The sequence below is a fragment of the Ictalurus punctatus genome, chromosome 15 (genome assembly GCF_001660625.3).
Source record: "Ictalurus punctatus breed USDA103 chromosome 15, Coco_2.0, whole genome shotgun sequence".
In the NCBI taxonomy this organism is placed as follows: domain Eukaryota; kingdom Metazoa; phylum Chordata; class Actinopteri; order Siluriformes; family Ictaluridae; genus Ictalurus; species Ictalurus punctatus.
In genome coordinates this window covers 23,764,204-23,784,428 of record NC_030430.2, presented here as the reverse complement: position 1 = coordinate 23,784,428, position 20,225 = coordinate 23,764,204, and the positions used below count along the sequence as shown (strand labels likewise).

General features: G+C 38.3%; 1 protein-coding gene across 2 annotated transcripts; it reads right to left on the bottom strand.

Moving 5' to 3' along the window:
• Positions 1–2,345: 2,345 nt before the first annotated feature.
• LOC128628653 (cadherin-like protein 26) lies at positions 2,346–18,855 on the bottom strand. 2 transcript variants are annotated; one of them, XM_017486775.3, is made up of 19 exons: positions 18,652–18,852; positions 15,809–15,868; positions 15,573–15,668; positions 13,535–13,690; positions 13,203–13,350; positions 12,700–12,881; positions 11,519–11,647; positions 10,652–10,837; positions 10,250–10,530; positions 9,866–10,008; positions 9,129–9,362; positions 8,612–8,833; positions 8,086–8,210; positions 7,030–7,074; positions 6,109–6,174; positions 5,686–5,799; positions 5,425–5,466; positions 5,255–5,317; positions 2,346–4,655 (listed from the first exon to the last, which is right to left on the bottom strand). In XM_017486775.3, the coding sequence occupies exons 1-19, from the start codon at positions 18,724–18,726 to the stop codon at positions 4,437–4,439; spliced, it is 2,586 nt and encodes an 861-aa protein (XP_017342264.1). In that variant the 5' UTR covers positions 18,727–18,852; the 3' UTR covers positions 2,346–4,436. The 2 variants fall into 2 exon arrangements, with proteins under 2 accessions (XP_017342264.1, XP_017342265.1); XM_017486776.3 differs by lacking the exon at positions 6,109–6,174 and having other exon boundaries at positions 18,652–18,855.
• Positions 18,856–20,225: the final 1,370 nt, after the last annotated feature.

Here is a 20,225-nt window from a genome sequence, read left to right as displayed (position 1 = left end):
GCTGTAAGCTGTAATCATCCAGACTAAAACAAAACAAACAAAAAAAAGGCTTGCAATATTTCACTTCATGGGTAATGAATCTAGAATATATGAAAGTTCCACTTTTGAATTAAATTACAGGGGGGAAAAATAACTTTTTCACAATATCATTTTTTGAGATGCACCTGTATTAGTATTTGTGTGCATGTGAACTTATTTATTATAAGCTATAATAAGTGTCATGATTTCCCCTTGAAGCAGCGTGCTCCAAGTGCGAATGCGCGAGCACCTGCTTTTCCATTGTTGACAGTAGTGACCTCTGGACACGTGTGTTTTGTTTATGTTTCTGTCATGTCTCCTCCCTGTTCTGTCATTGGCTGGGATTTCAAGTGTGTCTGTATTGCTCTCAGCTGCTAGCAGTTTAGACGCTGATCATATATACCGTGCACCTCCCAGCACAGGGCGCGGAAGATTATTGTAGAGTTAGATTAGTTCGTTTAGTAGTCATAGTCACGGTCCATGTTTAGAGTTAGTTCACGGTCCATGTTTAGAGTTAGTTCATGGTCCATGTTTAGAGTTAGTTCACGCTGGCTTATCCGCTCCCAGTTCCTCGTCATAGTTCATGTTTCTCGTTCTGTTTATCGACCCTGTTTTCCGTGACCACGACCTTGATTCGTGTTTAACCCTGTGTATGCCTGTTTGCCGATCGCCTGACCTTCGCCTGTTTAGGATGACGTTTTTGGGTCAGGTTTTGGATCTGTCTGCCTGTCTCTCTTTTAAAATAAACAACTGTTCATACTGCAATTGCATCCGTCCTATCTCCGCTCCGTCACGATACGTGACAATAAAAGCTACATTGAAAAAGACTTACCGTAAATAGAAACATTCTTAACACTCCCTCTAGTTCCACTGAACTGTTTTCACATTCCATACAAAACACACCATACAAGATATCACCTGACAGCATATTGTTATGTGCTGTGTGCACTCCCAACAAATTCTTTTCAGAAGAAACGTTGAAAGACATTCTGAAAGACAGTTTGTAATATAATAGCAGCTGCTACAGCAGGCAGTGGTGGCTTGTCGATTAAGGCTCCAGGTTACAGATTGGAAGGTCAGGGGTTCAAACCCCAGCACTGCCAAGCTGCACTGTTGGGTCCTTGAGCAAAGCCCTTAACCTTCTCTGCTCCAGGGGCACTGTATCATGGCTGACCCTGCACTCTGACCCCAACTTCCTGACATGCTGGGGTATGTGAAGAAAAGAATTTCACTGTGCATATGTCTATGTGACCAATAAAGACTCATTATCACTATGTTAACTATATCAGATTACCATTTTTTCTGTTTCTTTATTAGTTGGATTTAAAAATCCATTAATAATGCATGGTTAAAAATGTCAGACTAATGGTTGTATGCTGCTTGCTATGGATTTATTTGTAGCAAAATACATGTAAAATCCTCCCTTCAAATGTAATTGTCATTATGACAATTATCTAATTGTCCAGTTGGCTTTTTTTTTTTTTTAACTAATTAAGTAATTTTTAAATGAGAGTTCCCTCAGCTTAGCTAAGAAGGGTCACAGTTTGTAAGATTCTTACCAAGTATATTATAGAACCCAAATAAAGGCATGCTTAAAGATTTACTAAACATTAACTACAATTCTTGAAGTGTAACTGCATGATTTTATGCATTATGATTCTGCAGCATGATTGGTTGGTTGGATATTTACACTTGCATGAATGTGCAGGTGTACAAGTGTGCATATAGGTATGTTTGCATGTATGTATGCATGTATGACCCCAATTCCAAAAAAGTTGGAACAGTATGTGCGCTGAGTGAAGACACCAGTTGGTTAAGTTTAGCAAGTGGAATTTTCCCTCATTCATCCATTATGCATTTAATCAGCTGCGCAGCTGTACAGGGCCTTTGTTGCCTTGTTTTGCGCTTCATAATGTGACACACAAGGCAGGCCATGCTCGCACCTGCACTCTCTGGCTACACAACCATGCGCTTGTAATTTCGACAGAATGTGGTTTGGCGTTTGGTTTCATCAAAGCCAGATGACAGATGCCAGCTCAATAAAGTTCAGGTATGTGTAAAGGCCATTAGAGACTGGATGCTTATTAACTTCCATATACTTAATTCTGAAAAGGCAGAAGTACTTCTAGGACCGCAGGCAGCTTGAAGTAAGCTTACTGATTACGTAGTAACTCTGGATGGCCTTTCAGTCACATCATGTGCATCAGTAAAATACCTTAGTGTGATTATTGACCCCAGTCTCTCATTTGAAGCTCATGTAAATAATATTACTACGATATAATTCTTTCATCAGAGAAATATTGCTAAGATAAGAAACTACTTCAATGTCAATGAAAGTGTCAATTTAATTACATAGCACAATTTAAAACAACATCGAGTTGACCAAAGATCAAACACACAATTCAAAAATACGATAACCTGAAATCAAATTACTCTCTATGGTACATTAAAAGGCTGAGAGAACAAATACATTTTGTACTTAGTGTCACGCTTCAAGATAAACAAAACAAACTAAGACAACTTGGCAAAATACTGTGGCAAGAAACAAAACACAGTAATCTAGGACAAACGAAAGACAGAGAAGCCGTGCAAACCATGGCTATATATAAGTGTGCTCATTAACAGAAACGTGATTCAGGTGCAGGTGGTCATGTGACATGTAGTACAGTGCAATGGCTGATGGCAACTGAAGTCCAGAGTTACCTCCTTGATTTATGACACTTAGACTTAATATCATATAACGTTGAAGCATTTCTGATGAATTTCGGGGCTGAAAAAAATGGCTGTAAAAGCACGAGCGCCTCTTAATATTAGTCTTGCCCTAGGAACAGTCAGCAACCTTTGTTCTAAAGATCTCAAGGACCTTGATGGACTGTTCATAGATAAAAGAATAAATAAATAGGCTGGTGCCAATCCTTTTAGAGATATAAAAGCTGGATTGGAAGCCAGTGAAGCATTCTGGACCATTTGTAACCAATAAGAGACAGGTTGATAAATACCTACATAAAGGGAATTACAATAATCATGCCAATAGAGATAAAAGCATGTATCACCTTTTCAAGATATTTGAATGAAAGACACGGTTTGACTTTTGCCAAGAGTCTAAAGTGAAAAAACAAAACAAAACTGAGTTTATCTGTTTATCAAACTTAAGGGATCTCTTGAATATCACACCCAGGTTTTTCACAGGCGGTTTATAAAAGCAAGTCAACTGGCCGACGTTAAGATTTCGGAGATCATATCCATCTGAAGATCCAAATACAATCATCTCTAGTTTAGTTTCATTAAAATTCTGAAGATTTTGTTGCATCCATGATTTTAAATCATTTAAACAAGCCAACAGGGGTTGTAAAGCATTAGTATCATTTAATTTCAATAGTAGATAAATTTGAGTATTGTCCGCAAAGCAGTGAAATGAAAGATCGTGCCTTTTTCATGCCTTTGTTACCTCTAGGTTGGATTAATTTAATGCCTGTCTGTCTGGATGTTCCAGTAGGTGCATTAACAAGCTCCAGTTAGTCCAGAATGCAGCAGCCAGAATCCTTACTAGAAGCAGAAAATGTGACCGTCCATATCACCCTTATCTTATCGACACTGCACTGGTTCCCAAATTCACCGTAAAATCCCAGAGCTGATAAAGGCAAACAAAACACACAAACACAGCCAGGTGAGCATTGACAAAAGTGAAATACTGGCGTCCAATGATGACATCATCGTTTAGAAAATACATAAATGCAGCTGAAGCAGAGCAGGAAGGCCCAGACTGGAGTCTGGAATAGACCGACCTGGACAGATTGGATACACACACACGGAAAACACGAAACATACTCACACATCGTGGGTCGTAACACAATGGCCATTGTTAAAAAAAATGCTATATACTGTAAATCAAAGTGAACTGAATTAAAATTATGTGAACAATTTATCTTAAAATGGTTTCCAGAATGATAATATGCCAGTTCCAGATAAATGGTGCCATGAACCTGAGAAAGAGTTCAGTGTATTTCCATGGCCTCCCCATGCAGCAGACCCAAATAGAGCATCTTTGAAGTGTCATAGAATGGGAAATTCACTGCATGAATGTGCAGCTAACAAATCAGCAGCAATTCTCTGATGCAATCATGTCAACATTGACCAGAATCTCCAAGGAATGGTTCCAAAGTCTTGTCGAATCCATGCCATAAAAAACTGAAGCTGTTCTCAGAGCAAAATAGGTCCTGTCCAAGAATAGTACTGCGTTTCAAAGTAAGTAATGTACATGGACTGTTGTTGTTGCCCAACTGCTTAAGCTTAAGATATAATTAAATTATATTATATTTTAAATTATCTATAAAAAAACAACAAAAAAAAACAGATGGTAAGGACGACTACTCAACAAGGTGAGAGATCCATTAGTAAAGTAAATAATATATATATTTTCACAACTTCATGTCCTTCTCTTTTATTCTTTGCTGAAATATCTCATCCAGAGTGTAAAACTTTGACCCCAAATTCTGCAGAAAGCCCAGATCATCTCCTATGCTCTGGAACGAGAGCTTGTCCAGTGACACGGAGCTGGTATTGGTTCCTTCAGAGCTGTAGTCATGTGGGTGATATTCAGGGAAGTCCTGCTGCTCCACTGAAAGTTTATGGAGCTTCTGCAGTAATGAATCAATAGGAGAAGAGATCATTACCATAAAGGCAATACATATACATTTACTGACAAGAAGGATCATTAGCAGCTAATAATTAGGGGGTAAATGAGCTTACATAAACTCGAACCTTGCTAACAGAATGCACACTTGTCTTTGGTTTGTGTTCATACAATATTTTGAATGTTTAATCAGTTATCCATTATATTTGACTTAGTGCACGCAAAAACCTTGCTTGGTGTGCAAATTTCCAAAGAATTGTCTCTTTCTTTCTAGTGCTCATGAAATCTGTGTTGATTTCTTATTGACTTTGAAACTGCAGAAGGCTTCACCATATGCATGTATGCATAAATGAGCATGTTTTTAATTAGGTTATTATTAGTCTTGCATGATTTACAAGTCCTGGTGAATTCACTGTTACTATACACATGATAATGTATTAGAACAAGGACATTAATTAAACCGCAACATCAGATCGACTCTCAGAGCTGCTGTTATAGGAACTTCTGACCACTGTCAGCGTCTGATCAATCAGAGACCCCTGTAGCTTCAATAAAGAGCAGGTGTGTGTGTGTATGTATAAATTCAAGCGAGTGAGAGTTTACCCTTTCAAGGTGCTCTTCCATGTTCAAAACGGACAGTAAGTTGACTGATTTGGTGAATCCGCGCTGGAAAGTGCAAATACATGAAAATCAGAATGCGCAAAAAATATTCACTTCCTAATGCCATTTTGAATTGATTTGTGAAAGCTTGTTTTGTATGTAAATCAGTTTACCCTAGTAGCGTTATATGTTCTAATCCTGTTTCTACTCCAGGTCTGATGGGACACAAAATACAGGTGACATAATGAACATCACAATGTCATTCTGAAAAATATTTCGGCTGTAATAATCCCATGGAAGACTAAATATGCATTTATGAGACTTCAAATGATTCAAAACATCACAGACGGCAATGTACAGTTTGCAAGTTATGTTTGGCAGTGACTAGTGACTTTGACAGATGATAGATAATCTTTAGTATTCGTGACACTCACTGCTGACTTTGCATAGATGTTCCTTGAGTCAGTTGCATCATTAACTCCATTAAGGATCTGTGTGAGCTGTACAGGGGACCGCATTAAACCATGTAAAGGGACTGCAATTGTGTTCTGTAGGTGACAAAGTAAAGGAAAAACTGAATAAATAAGTGGACAAACTTAAGAAACGAAGCTCTTATCTTACTTGCAAAAAAAGATGAGCAGACCCAGTTAACCTAGATTTTGGATCAAGTCCAAAAGATTCAGTCACAAAGAATGCTCAACTGGTGTTACAATATGAACAGTAAAAGTGCCATCTTATGTGAAAAAGTGGCTTATTTAATGACAGAAAAGCAGAAAAGCAGCTGTTTGTCATGTGCCCTGTAATATATCACCCATCTGTATGTCAGTCTGTACAGAAAGCAGACACGTAATACACACCTGAATTGCTCCTGGGTTCAGGCCACCAAATTGTTTGGTGGTGCTCTGTTGGAACTGTGGTACAAACTAAAGAGGAGAAGGAAGAAAGGAGGATACTGTACATTAAAGAGAGGTATAAAAAGTAGGTTAAAGAACGATGGGGTACAGGAGGGAATAGGGTAAGATAAGTTTTGATGAGTAGGGTAGGGAGGACAACGGGACTGTAGGTAAAGGTCGGCTAGCACGTCCAATAAGACAGAGTAGAGTAGGTTCAAAGAAGGATATGGTATAGGGAAAAGTTTGGTAGGATACAGCAGAGAGGGTAGTCTAGGAAATGTAAAGGTAGGTTAAAGTGTAGAACAGACAGAATAGGGTAGGGTAAAGTAGGTTAATGGGGGATCTAGTAAAGGAGGGAATAAGGTAAGGCTTGGTAAGATACAGTAGAGGAGTATAGGTTCAATAAAGGTGGGGTAATGTGTAGAATCGGACAGATAGAGTACAGAAGGATACAGTACAGGTAGAGTGAGGTAGAGGTAGAGTAGGGGAGGGAAGGTAAAGGTAGGGTAATGTGTGGAATAAGACACAATAGGATAGGGTAAAATAGGGGTAAGTAGTGTGTGGTACAAGAAGGAATAGGGATATTCCCATTACTTCCCTCTATCAAACCAGGTTATGGTTTGATAGGATACAGTCGATTAGGCTATAGCGAAAAAAAAAAGAAAAAAAAAGGTGGGGTAATGTGTGGACTTGGAAAGAGTAGGGTAGAAGACAGAATATGGTAGTGTAAAGAAAAATATGGCACAGGATAAAGTTTGGTAGGATACAGTAGAGGAGAAAGGGAAGGTAAAGGTAGTGTGTGGAATAAAACAGATTAGGGTAGGGTAAAGTTGAGGGGGACAATAATATAGAAAAGGAGGGAATAGGGTAAGATAAAGTACTCACCTGTGTACGTTCAGTCATCAAGTCACAATAATGGCCAATTGTGGACTGGATGAATTGTGGAGCAGACAAAAAGAAGAATATCATAATGTCATAATGTTAATTTAAAGTGGAGCAATTGAACCATTCATCTTGAGTAGCCCCTTTAACCCTGCACCCTACTGTACTGTATGCTGGGAACACTGGGCTCAAGGCTTCAATATACCCTGGATTGGACACCAGTTCATCACTGGGCATCATGAAACTACACATTCAGGCAGATTTTGTGGTTTATTGGCTTTATAGAGTATTGTAGAGGGAGAAAGTAGGCGTGATTGTATCAGCCAATCTAAAATGAGCAGCCTGTTCTTATGTCAATGCACATATCACAGCAAGTTGAGACTTGTCGTTAGCCCCAGCACTGAACCCAGATAAGTAGTTTGGTTGCTCAGGCTGGAGGGTATTAGTGGTAAGCTCTGAGCAAATCCCTCACTAAATAAGCTGCATGAAATCCACTTTTGCTGTATAACTCTCTACTCATGCAATTCCTCATGTTTCACATTTCAAGGCAGCTTAAATGTGTTGGGACGGCACAAAAAGCAAGGTGAACGAATCTCTAGCCTGAGAGCTAACTGAAGGGGAAAGCGTTAGCTTTCCAACACGACAACTGTGGTCAGGAGTGGGATGTTGTTTAATTAATCATTGACTGTACCCTTCAATGACTTAAAAAAAGAATCCAGATGATATCATCTCAAAGTTGCACAACAGCAACAAAGTGAACAGGTCAAGACTAATGATAATAGGCAATAGGCTGCCCAGTCAGGTTGCTAGACAAGATCTGTGGACTGCGCAAGAAAGGCAAAAGAAATCACATGATCACTACATCAAGAGACGAGCCTTAGAAAAGAGTCCAAAACTTCAAGCTCCATGGAAAGGCCCCTGTCTTGTTACTCTGAGTGAGTCACTAGCCTGACAGTTAACTGAAGGGGGGGGGGGGGGGGGGGGGGGATGAGAGAGTACAATGTGACAGTATATAACCATGAACCACATGGATTAATGTTTAACAGAGTGTGAACACACCTTGCAGATTGAACCTCCTCCTTCCTCGTTGTATTTGATCAAGGTTTGTATACTATCTTCTTGCAAGCATTGCTTGAAATTATTTTTCTCTTGACACTTGCACAAAAAAACACAGCAGAGCAGCACTGAAAAAAAAAAGTAGGATGCTTAATTACCCTTTTAAATGATGTGAATTCATAGGTAAATAAAAATACTAAGATGTTTAGATTTATATCCAGGTTTTCCAGCAGAGTGGAATGTAGAGGTTTCACTCTGTTTTTCTGTTTTCACATTCATTAGACTAGTCCAAAATATTGCTTCTTGAAATCCGCCTGAATGTCAGAATGCCGTAAAGTAGGAACTAACAGCTAACTAGCTTATTAAAACTTGGAATAAACCCAAAATAAGTTTTAATAACTATATTCTTGAAGTCTGATTATGCTTTATTATTATTATTATTATTATTATTATTATTATTATTATTATTATTATTAAATCTGGGTTTGGAGTATGACTATAATTATATATCTTTTATGGAAAGACTCACAAGCCATCAAGAGCAGTGCTCCCAGTAGAATTCCTATAGCTGCTCTGTCGAGGTTGGAGGATCGAGGAAGCAGGTCCTGACATACATCTCCTTTCCCACAGTCACATATCACCACTTGCAAGACAGTATGTGCTAGCATCCCCTGTTGGTCAGCAATCTTCAGGGGAACTGAATAATTCCCATAAGGCAGACTCTCCTGACTAATCAATAAGATTTCAGAACCTGAGGCAGAAACACAGCAGATGTGGATTGATTGGTGTTTAACATGCAGTCTGGTACAGGTAAATAAAGATATATTAGAGCAAGTGCTTGCAGCTGCACTACTGTCAGAGCTGATGTCATAGAAAATTAATCAACACCATCTGACCAATCAGAATCAAGCATTCAACAGTCCTGTGGTATAAACTATTTTAATGCGTCTTCAAGTTCAGATAACTGATTTGTTTTATTTGGTTTTAGTTTAGTGCAAATAAATGAGTATGACTAACAGGATTATCCTGCTGTTCTAACTACTCACCTAACTCACTCTTCTCAAGCTTCCACAGGCTCTTCAGCTCCGGATCAATTTTGTCAAGCGCGAAGGTGAAGGGTCCACTAAATGGAAAAGCATCCTTATCCTGTGCTGTGACTCTCACTCTGTCTGCTTTGTTCCCACACATCACTGATGTGTTGGAGATTAAATAAGGTGTATTATCGTTCTTATCTCCCAGATGGACCACCAGAGTGCCTGTACCTGTGGCAGGAGGTTCCCCTGTGTCGCACAGCAATGACAGAAACATTGAGATCGTGAAGAGCGGACATAATTAGCGCAGATATTGAGGTTAATTTTGTTAGTTTCAGTTTATTATTCATTTTCTAATAATTTCCCATAGACATCATTATACATGTAGAAAATAAGCATTAGAGAGGAGGTAAAGTTGCTGAGAGTGATCATCCCTGGACAGGGTGCCAATCCATCGCAGGGCATAATCATATATACGTTCACACACTACAGACATGCCGATCATTCTACCATGCATGTCTGCATTTGGACTGGGGGAGGAAACCCCCAGCAGCACAGGGAGAATATGCAAACTCCACAGGGCCACAGCAGGAATCAAACCCCCGACCCTGGAGGTGTGAGGTGAACTTGCTAACCACTAAGCCACCGTGCACTCATGTGTATATACCTTCTTTGTTAAATAACAACACATTTTATTTGATTTGAACAGTGCTGTGGTATCAGTACAGGAAGTCTGTGGTAGGAAATCATACCATCATCGATTGCTCGCATCAAGACGGTGTAGGTGCTGTTTTGGACATATGGAGACTCGCGGTCCATCTTCTTTACCAGGGAAATCTTGCCTGTCTGTGGGTCTATGGACATCCATTTAGCTGGATCTTCTACTAGCTCGTACCTTGAAACGCACATGCAGTTATTGTTAGGGTTTTTTTTTTCCTACCATTGTACAGTTGTGTGGAAATCAAGAAACTTCTGCTTTTGAAGTGTTTATACTTCAAAGCTTATGGCCTTTGTAAGCCTTTACGGTTTTAGTATAGTTTATAAACTTTGCCTGGTCTCATTAACTATTTTAGGCTAAAAAATAACCCAAGTTCAAGACATCACTCACAGTTAAACCGGCTACTTTTCATAAATACCTCAGTTTAGCTGGGTCTGAATCCTCATCTGTTACTGTGGGTGTGTACAACACTTCTCCTGGCTCTTCTTCCTCAACCCTGTAAACCTTCTGAATTTTATTCTGAAACACGGGTGGGTCATTCACATCTATGACTTTGACGGTGACTTTAACCGTGTTGTTACTTTTTAAAGTCTTCGGTACAGGACTAACTGGCTTTCCGTCGACGCATAAAAATAAGGGCTGCTCATTCTCCACTCCTATTTCCAGCTCAGCTAGAGTAGTTCTCTCGTAATCCTTTCCCTGTGGAACAAGGACGTTAATATGCACATATTAAATCTCAACAGAGTTGTTCTATTTCTCAAACAAGCTTACAGTATCTATAAAAGTATATCCTATTCTACTGTGAATATCCGATATCTACCTTGATGACAGTCAGCACTCCTTCGTTGGTTACTGGATCTGTCTCAATCTTGTAGTTGCCCTCTTCATTACCCTTCAGGATAGTGAACACTGCTCTGGATGCTGTTGTGTTGGGAGTGTCCTGGTCTTGCACAGGAATTCTTAAAATCTCCTTATTGGTTTCCAGTTCCATAACCTGAGCATTGAACTGAGTAGAAATAACACAAGTTAAATCAGTTAATACCATATGTTTAAATTTAAGGGGCAAGTACAACAGACATGATGAACCAATCAAAATGTATTTGGCAGAATCATGTCGTGCAATAGAGGTGCCTCTGTGTTCAGTTTTCAGACCATTATTTACTTTATGTATGAAATGACTTGTAGGCAATGTGGTGAGAGTATCGATTAAATTTAAGGTCCAGTAAATGGTGAGGCTTCATAAGTATGTTTGACAGGATCCTGTTTTAGGAGTGCCTCAGGGCTCAGTTATTGGACTATTGTTATTTACTCCACTTTATCCTATGATGAAACATTTCTTTCTTGATGGGTGTGGTCTCTTCCAGGATGGCCCCACCCCCATTCACATGACACAAGTCTCAATGAATGGCTTGATGAGGATAAAAATCATATAATTCATATCCTTATTCCTTAACATTCACAAACTGAACACGTATGTGAGTTTTTAGAGTGAAAATTTGAGAAAATCTTATGGAAGAATGAAGTTCATCGCTCCAGCACAGTCTCAGAGATTTGTTTTTATTTTCTTTAATATACCATCAATCTTTATTTCGTACATGGATATGTATTTGTATCACATGGATATAATCTGGCACTGATAAAGTAAAAACGGTACTTGGTAGAGGTAGAGATAGAAGCAAATCCTTACCTTTGGAGCAGTGAACACAGGTGAGTGAGTGTTGGAGTCAGTGATGGCAATATTTACAGTCATAGTGGATGAGAGAGATGGGGTTCCATGATCGCATGCTTCGACCAGCATTTTATATGTCTTTACTTTCTGAAGCATATGAGAGCAAAGCAAGTGTTAGCATGTGTGACTGTCTGTGAGCCTAATATAATCAACCTCAAGTGTAACACAAATAAAATAATTTTAGTTAGCATATATAAAGTAAATGTTACAGTATAACAGGACACTGTTGACATGCTCAGTAAGGCAGCATGTGGTGATGTTAAAGCGTGATGCACACAGTATGTAAGATGTAGCGGATAGCTCGAGATGCTAAATTAGTTTATAGCATGCCACTGTTGAATTCTCAAATCTGATTGGTGGTTAATTTTCTATAATAGCAGCTCTGACAATAATTCCAGCTACAAGGCAAATCATAGGTTCATATACGTGCTCTCATTTTCACATATCATTGTTTATACTGTAAAGTAGCAACTCATATACAGGCTCTTGTATGCTAGATGCTCCACATAATATAAGGCTAATAATAAAGGGATTAAAATGTCTTGTTATTTAACAAAGAGAAATGTATGATAAATGATATGAGAAAGTTTTCTGTGAGGACACGCTCATGAAACGAGTCTCCAGCATAACGGTTAGTACGTTTTCCAACACAGGAGGAAATGACGGTTTATCGCTGTTGTAACGTAAGTGATAACAGGAACTAACACGTTTTGGAGATGTTCCACAATATTAAACATGACTAATTCTAATGTAGTTCTTTAATTGATGAGAGAAATTAATCATTAGCAAATTCCTGTGCTTTAGGACTTGTCGTTATGGGAAAATAATCATCTTTGGGGTGGTAACAGAAACTTCTCTTTATCGTACCACCCCATCACTGATTATTTTCCTATAACAGCCTGACACAGTGTGCTTTCTTTCTTAATTAACAGAATGTTTTCACAATGTATTGAAATTAAAAAAAAAAAAAAAAAAAACATACTGTATGTACTTTTTCAAGGTAGTATTTTAAACAAGTTGGAGTCTGCCTACTTTTACGCCATTAAACAAATCGTGGCAATAATCTAGGCGTAAAAAGTATCTATTGAATGAATATTGAAGGTGTGATAACCTGGTACTGTGGGCATGTTCACACTTACATCGTAATCAAAGCAGCCGGTGAAGACGAGATTTGTGATCATGCTGTCTTTTATATCCGCCATGGAAGCCAGAGAGATTTTTGGCAGCGCTGGCTCCTGAGACACTATCCTCATCGAGATGCGAGAATTGTCAGTGTCCTGCTCGTCAATGTCTCTTGCTTGCAGAGAAACAGGAAGCTGACCTAACGCGACGATAATAGACAAGGATTAGGAATTTAGGAAAAAGTGTGATAAAATGATGCACTTTAAAAATAATAATAATAATAAAATCTACATAGTACACAATGTAACTGCTTTGAGTTTTGTGGGCCGAGAAATAAAGAAATAAAATGTAGTAATTACTCCAGTATTTTTTCAAAGGGTTCTTTGAAATGTTCTTTGTATAAATAAAGCGTCTTACAGTAACTTCCTAAAGAGGAATCCTTTCTGATAAGGAAATCCTTTGTTTTCTACTAAGGAAGTAGAACCGATTTGTTTTACAAACATTAGTGTGTGATTCTCACCTTCTTTTGTGTTCTCTGGAATGTCTATGTTTAAAATCTCAGGTTTGAATACAGGTGGATTATCGTTCTTATCCCTTATGATCAAGTTCAAAGCCAAAGTTTTGTCAAGAATTTCACCAGTTTGTCGATCCACCACATCAAAATTCACCTAATCACAAGCAATGCAATAAAACAACTTTTGTTATTTCATTTTAAACTTTATTTTTCTAAAATAAACATTAGAAGACTCAAACTTTAAAATGAACACACACTGAATAAATGCCGTGGAAATACACGAAATAGGCGTAAATTCTCGAAAAAGATCTCGTTCAAATGCAGAATGGATTACTCACATGGAAAATGGGGTAGGTTTCTCGGTCTATGGGCTTGTGTGTGTAGATTTCGCCAGTGTTCTCATTGATAGTGAACACACCCTTTGGCTTTTCTGTCACACCCTGGCCACTGATTCTGAATTTGAGGCTGTGATTCAAGTGTTTATCGTTGTGCACCTGGAGCCAAAAGAGTAAAATGAGAGATTAGAGACAGTTAAGATTAATCCAATTCATCTTAATATTTGCAGAAAGTCTGAAGAGCAAGAACAATTTAATTGGATTTCATATACTGTACGGTACACTGCAAAAGAAAAAAAAAAAGACATCTTAGCAAGTAAAAATATCTTGAATATAGATTTATCTATTATTTCCGATTATAAGATTACGATTATCCCAATATAAGATTATTAAACCTCTTTGTAGACATTTTTACTCATTTCAAACTCTGTATTTTCTTACGCTTAAAATGACCAAAATCATCTACCAGTAGAATAAGATTATTTCAAGCTTGTCACTATGGCACGTACCTTGATTAAAATTCTGTAGAAACACACTTACCTGGCAAGGTTTTAGAAATTTTTAAGCAGACTGAAAGTTTTTACCTCCTCATTTGTTAAAGCCAAATTTTGCCGAAAAAGTGTGATTAATAGTGTAGAAATTGTAATGAATATTACGCGAGATGATTTTTTTTTCTTCTTTTAGACCACACAGATAATATCAAGGAAACTTCTCCAACCGAGTTATTTAAAATGAAGCACAAAGCACAACCTGATGTTAATATTGGGATTTTCAAGGTCATAACAGCTTTTACTTTAAAAATTCTACCTTATATCTGCATAGGTATGATGTGTTACGTAAATAACTAAATAAATAAATAAATAAATAAAATTCAATAAAAATCTGCTTGTTGGATGTTCTTATATCTACTTATCTGCGGTCAATTTTCCCAATTCAGTTGTCAATCTAGAGGAGTAAAAGAGCATGAAGTTTATGCCATAAGTCTTTACTTATTTTCCCATTTCTGCAGTAGGACCGTGCCTAATCCATATGAGACACCTGTCTAAGACACCTGTCTTTTTCAGGATCTTGCATCGCTAACACAGGGGTAGGTTACGTCTCTTCTTTTAACTCCCTAAAAGCTTTGTCCTGATCTGTTTCCCAGCCCCAGCGATTTCGCTTTGGCAATAAATCTATAAGCGTTTTGTCTTTCACTGCAAGTCGTGGGATAAATTTCCCCAACTGATTCACTATCCCCAGAAAACTTCTGACTGTCTGGCTATGCTAACTGCTTTCTCTAATGTCAAGTCTTTATCCAGCTGCATGCATTCAGACAGACCTAAATTAGCCAGTCCCATTACCAGTCTGTCTCTTATGAGCTCGTTATGTAGCTCGTCATGTGTTCAGCTATTCATCTTGAATACAGATTACTTGCTTGACGAAAATTATTTCCCTATAAAAGCACGTCACAAACTCTAATCTCACAGCAATTTGCTTGCTATCATTTGTATTTTATAATGAATGATGTCATCAATACCGAATCAAAAAAATGCTGTTCATGTAGTTGGTGCTTTGAAGTGACTAAATGAGATTGTGTACCACACCTGCCTATTAAAAAATTACATAACTCAGACAGTGTTCTCTGTAATCTACAGAGAATGACGATTATATCTCAATACAATGTGCTCCAACGAACTAAATTTCCTGCTAGCTAAGGTTCCTGATAAATTAAGTTCCTGGTTTGAGTTCTGAGTTTCCTCAAAAAATATATGTATCTGACACATAACCAGTGTTGGGTAAGTTACTCAAATAAAGGGTAATCCACTACAGATTACTAATTACTACTTTAAAATTGTATCTTTAAAAAAAAGATTTCAAACAAACTTCTTTCACGTTGTCATTATGGGGTAGTGTTTGTAGAATTTTGAGGAAGATAATGAATTTAATCCATTTTGGAATAAAGCTGTAACATAACAAAATGTGGGAAAAGTGAAGCGCTGTGAATACTTTCCGGATGCACTGTAGGTGGATAAATGAGGCCTAAATGCCTGTAAAGTGATACCTCTGTAATTTTTTTAGGAAAAGGTCCAGTACATTCCTCCTCCAGTTCAACAGTATTCAGCACCCATCTCCTCTTGGATCGAGTGAGCACTCGTTCCTTAAAAAAAAAAAAAAGTCATAACATAATAGTTTTTGTTACACTCATTAAAAGTATAATTCATTTTTTTTCTCCATTTTTATCACTTTCATGTATTAGTGTAAGCACATTGTATGATAAAGTTATTAATGAATGCATACACTTGTCTCTGTGTTGGTCTCCTCATGGCTTCTCAGTTCGTGCGAACTCTCAGCCCATAGCTGAAAACACACAACACAATGAGCAGAAGAATTAGCAAAGTGCTCTCTTATGAAACTAAACCTGTTAGAGCAATAAAAGCTTAAAACAAATGCAAAAACGGATTTCAAAAATGATCTTTTCCAAAAAGAGGTAGCACAGAATGCTCATATTTAAAATCAGCATCATTGATTTTTTCCCCCCTAGTTTTACAGAATACACAGGAATTTGTACAAGAACGCTGAATTGGCAGATTATTACTGAGTAAACAACCCCTCCATGCACTCCACCCTGCCCCCCCACCCCCCACCCCCACCGAGAAAGAAAAAAATGTTTACACATAAAAAAATTCATTTAAAAAGTTATGATCTTGTAAGTATATACACCAGACAAATCTTTATCAGTGTAAATAATCGTCTTTTTCCCTTAGGGCTTAACGGTTTTATGCTCCCGTCATTAAAGAATTGCCTTACAATCTGAGATGGAGCAGTTCATACATTCCACAAAGATTTCGCCTTACTCGTTTAATTTCTATTCTATAGAACTTGATCATAACGACAGTCGTTAAACTGTAATGCAACATTCATAAAAAAGGTCCAGGTGTTCAAGCAGTACTTATGTAAAAACTGGTTTTAGTTTAGCCCTCAAGGATTCTTGTCTTGATGCTTTCCCCATTTCCTGGGAAGTATTGACATTGCAAAAACTAACAGTGAGATGAAGCCTTAGGCCATGGTGTTCACATGAAACAAACCCCTCCTGAAAGGATAAGCGCGTTCATAAATGGTACCAGAACATTATAGAACTTGAGACTAAGACACAGTTTAACATGTGGTTTCCGTAAAAACATCAATTATAACAATTAAGACAGATTTGTGTTGCGTGTCTTTGTTCCTTCTGATATCATTATAAACCAGAAAATTCTTTACATTTTAATTTATTTTTTATTTATTTATTTTTTTTATGGCAGAACCTGCAGTGTCATGCGTTTATTATTTATTAGTAGTAATAGATAGTATAAATAGTACAATTTTATTTTTCATCTTGGACAAATGCTCAATGTTCTAAATTGTCTGCATGTTTAGGTATCATGGGGCCACTGGATCGCTTTTAAATGAATAAATGAATTATTTTATGTTTTTGTTAATGATGTGTCATTTGTGAATGCGTTCAAGAGCTCACGCGCATATATGGGCTGTTTCGGGTTTTTTATTTCCTTGAAAGTCCATCCATCCACCTATTTTCTATTCTGCGTATCCTACTGGGTCATGGGGAACCTGGAGCCCAGGGAGCTTGGGGCACAAGGCAGATCTAGCATTGGCACACATTCACGTTCACACACTACGGACACTTTATACATGCCAATCAGCCTACCATAAAGTACCGGGAGGAAACCCCTGCAGCGCGGGGAGAATATGCAAACCGCGGCAGGAATCAAAACCCCAACCCTGGAGGTGTGAAGCAAACATGCTAACCACTGAGCAACCGTGCGCCCTTCCTTGAAAGTAAATATTATTGAAGTACATTACATTACATTACATTTATTCACTTAGCAGACGCTTTTATCCAAAGCGACTTACAAATGAGAAAGATACAAGCAAAGCGATATCAAGCAGAGAACAATACAATAAGTGCTACCATACGAGATCTATTAATTGAAATAAAGTAAATATCAATGATCCTGTATTAGAAATGCACCAATACTAAATTCCTCGGCCGATACAGATAACCGATACTGATAGTTCTGCCTTTTATACGTTCTTTTAAATTAATAAATGAATTCCACAATTCTGAAATAGATGCAAATAAAGTCTTTATTCTCTCCATTTCAACAAGTTGTTTCCCAGTAACTGGTCTCATAAACAGAAAACACAGTATTCTAATTAACATTAACACATGAACTCAATTCAGAAGATTAAATTAAGATTTCTTAGCTTATTGAATGTTATTAATTCATATTAACATTGACTGAATTGTAAAAAAAAACAAAAAAAAAAAAACCCTCCTGTTAGTCTCACACTCACTCTCCACAAACAAAAGCATTTCTACTTCATCATTGAACAACAAAACAAAGTTTATATATTATATAAACTTTTTTTTTGATGATATCAACTGGATATGAAATACACTACTCTACAAATATATTTTTCTGTGCAACATGTAGCTGTTTTTTGTCAACTCAACTTCATTTAAATCTTTCAACCGTGTACTGGCCCTTTAATTCAGCACAAGCAGCTCGGCCAAGAAATAATTCGATTTAAAATAAATTGCAATGGAATATCGCAGAGCTAATATATAGTATGAATTAGCTAAGTGTGATTTCCTCACACAGTGACTGTCTGGTTCTCATCGTGTTGTGATCAGTGACATAGCAAAACAGACACAAGTCTAATGAATTCAGTTGGCAAACTGAATGTCGGAACTGTCGGAATTGTCTGTGATGCTGTGATGAACAGTCTTCTACCCTTGCACTTTGGGGGAGATTTTAAAATGCTAGAACTTTCATTGTTTTTGGGATACATTCAGGAAAGTCTGTAGTTTTCAGAACTATTTTAAAATTGTTTAGGAGCAATCTAGGAACTCGTGAGAGCAGAAAACCCCTCAAAGTAAAGACATCTAGAGACAAAACACTCAAGCCATAATCAGTGTGTTGAAAAATGTGTATGTGTGTGTGTGTGTGTGTGCCGTTTGCATGTGTGCACACTGTGAATGTAGTAAAATATGATATCAATTATATTCCTCCCAGCCTCTGGCTTATGCTAAACAAACTACACTACATTTACCCTTGTACAGAAATATTTATACTCACAGCCAGAAGAAAAAGCAAAACAGTGGTTTTCCTCATCCTGAAGCTTCTACGAGAACATGTCCCAGTGTTCCACATAACATCTGCACAGTTTCCGTCCCTCTTACTGTGTGTGTGTTTTGCGTGCGTGCCTTATTTCAAAGATGTGGGAGTGGTCATGCTGACATGGCTGAGGGATGTTGTGCATCCTGCACTTGAATTCATCCTCCTAACTGAATAACAGGATTGTCTAGATTCTGAAAATATGAGAGCCTGAGTGACATGAGTTATAGGTGTTTATAATATACACTGATTAGTTTTTGTTGAGTCAAAAAACAGAAACACTTTGTCGTATGATTGGGTGTTTTGTGCTTTTAAAATAATTGAACGTAGTGAACATTTCATTCCATATTCATGAGCATTTGTGACTGGGGCAGTGGTGGCTTGGCGGTTACGGCTCTGGGTTACTGATCAGAAGGTCAGGGGTTCAAACCATAGCACTGCCAGGCTGCCACTGTTGGGCCCTTGAGCAAGGCCTTTAACCTTCTCTGCTCCAGGGGGCGCTGTATCATGGCTTGTCCAAAGGGGTATCCTTACAGGATGTGTGTGCTGCTACAGGGTGCCGACACACACGTTCATTCATTATTACAGCCTGGATATTCATTCCACCCTGGGCTCAAGTGTCTTGCAGTGACCCTCGAGCTTGGGTCTTTTCGAACAGGCCGTACCATCGGTATGACGGAGTGGGTATTCTCGTTCCCATACTGTTATGCTAAACGCGACGTCGAAGTTCCCATTGAAAGGGAACGTCTGGGTCACACATGTAACCTGTTCCCTGAGAAGGGAACGAGATGTTGCGTAGCTTTGTCATACCAGGGCAGGCCCGTGAATTGTGTCTTCGCTTCAGATAATAGAGGCTGATGGAGCGGTTATGACAGGTGCCATATATCATGCAATGCACAGATGCTGGTTGCGTGAGAGGCGCTCCCCATAGTGTTGTGCTAAACGCAACGTCTCGTTCCCTTCTCAGGGAACAGGGTGACATGCGTAACCCAGACATTTTCCTACATTTTATTGACTAGCTTCTGTTGTGGTTTTGTTTGTGTGTCGTAAAGTGCACTTTACTTCGACTATTATTAATATGTATTTTTGCCTTGTGTCTCCTGCTCTGGTTTATGTTCCCAGCTTCACTCTTTTGGTTATCTGTTTGTACTTCCTTATTAAAAATCTGCACTGGCATCCATCTTTGCCTCCATTACATGACAGGAATTCATATTAAGTTGTTTCCCCATTCCTGCTGTAACAGCCTTCATTCTTCTGGGAAGGCTAGATTTTTGGATCGTGTTTGTGGGGATTTGTCCAGTCAACCACAAGAGCACAGCCGGGTGCTGATGTTGGGCAATGAGCCCTGGGGCACCAGTTCATCCTAAAGGGGTTCAGTGGGGTTGAGGTCAGGACTCTATGCAGGACACTTGAGTTCTTCCACCTTCTTCCAACCTTCACAAACAATGTCGTTATGGAGCTTGTTTTGTACACAGGTGTGTGGTCATATTGGAACAGGTTTTGGCCTCTTGGTTCCAGTGAAGAGAAATCTTAAT

Excerpts from the sequence above, each read along its gene's own strand:
- LOC128628653 (XM_017486775.3), bottom strand. The coding sequence starts at position 18,726 with ATGTGGAACACTGGGACATGTTCTCGTAGAAGCTTCAGGATGAGGAAA. Across the intron at positions 13,691-15,572 it reads TTCCTAAAAAAATTACAGAG|GTGCACAACGATAAACACTT; the intron begins GTATCACTTTAC and ends TTTTGGCTCCAG. Across the intron at positions 11,648-12,699 it reads CCGGCTGCTTTGATTACGAT|AAAGTAAAGACATATAAAAT; the intron begins GTAAGTGTGAAC and ends CATATGCTTCAG.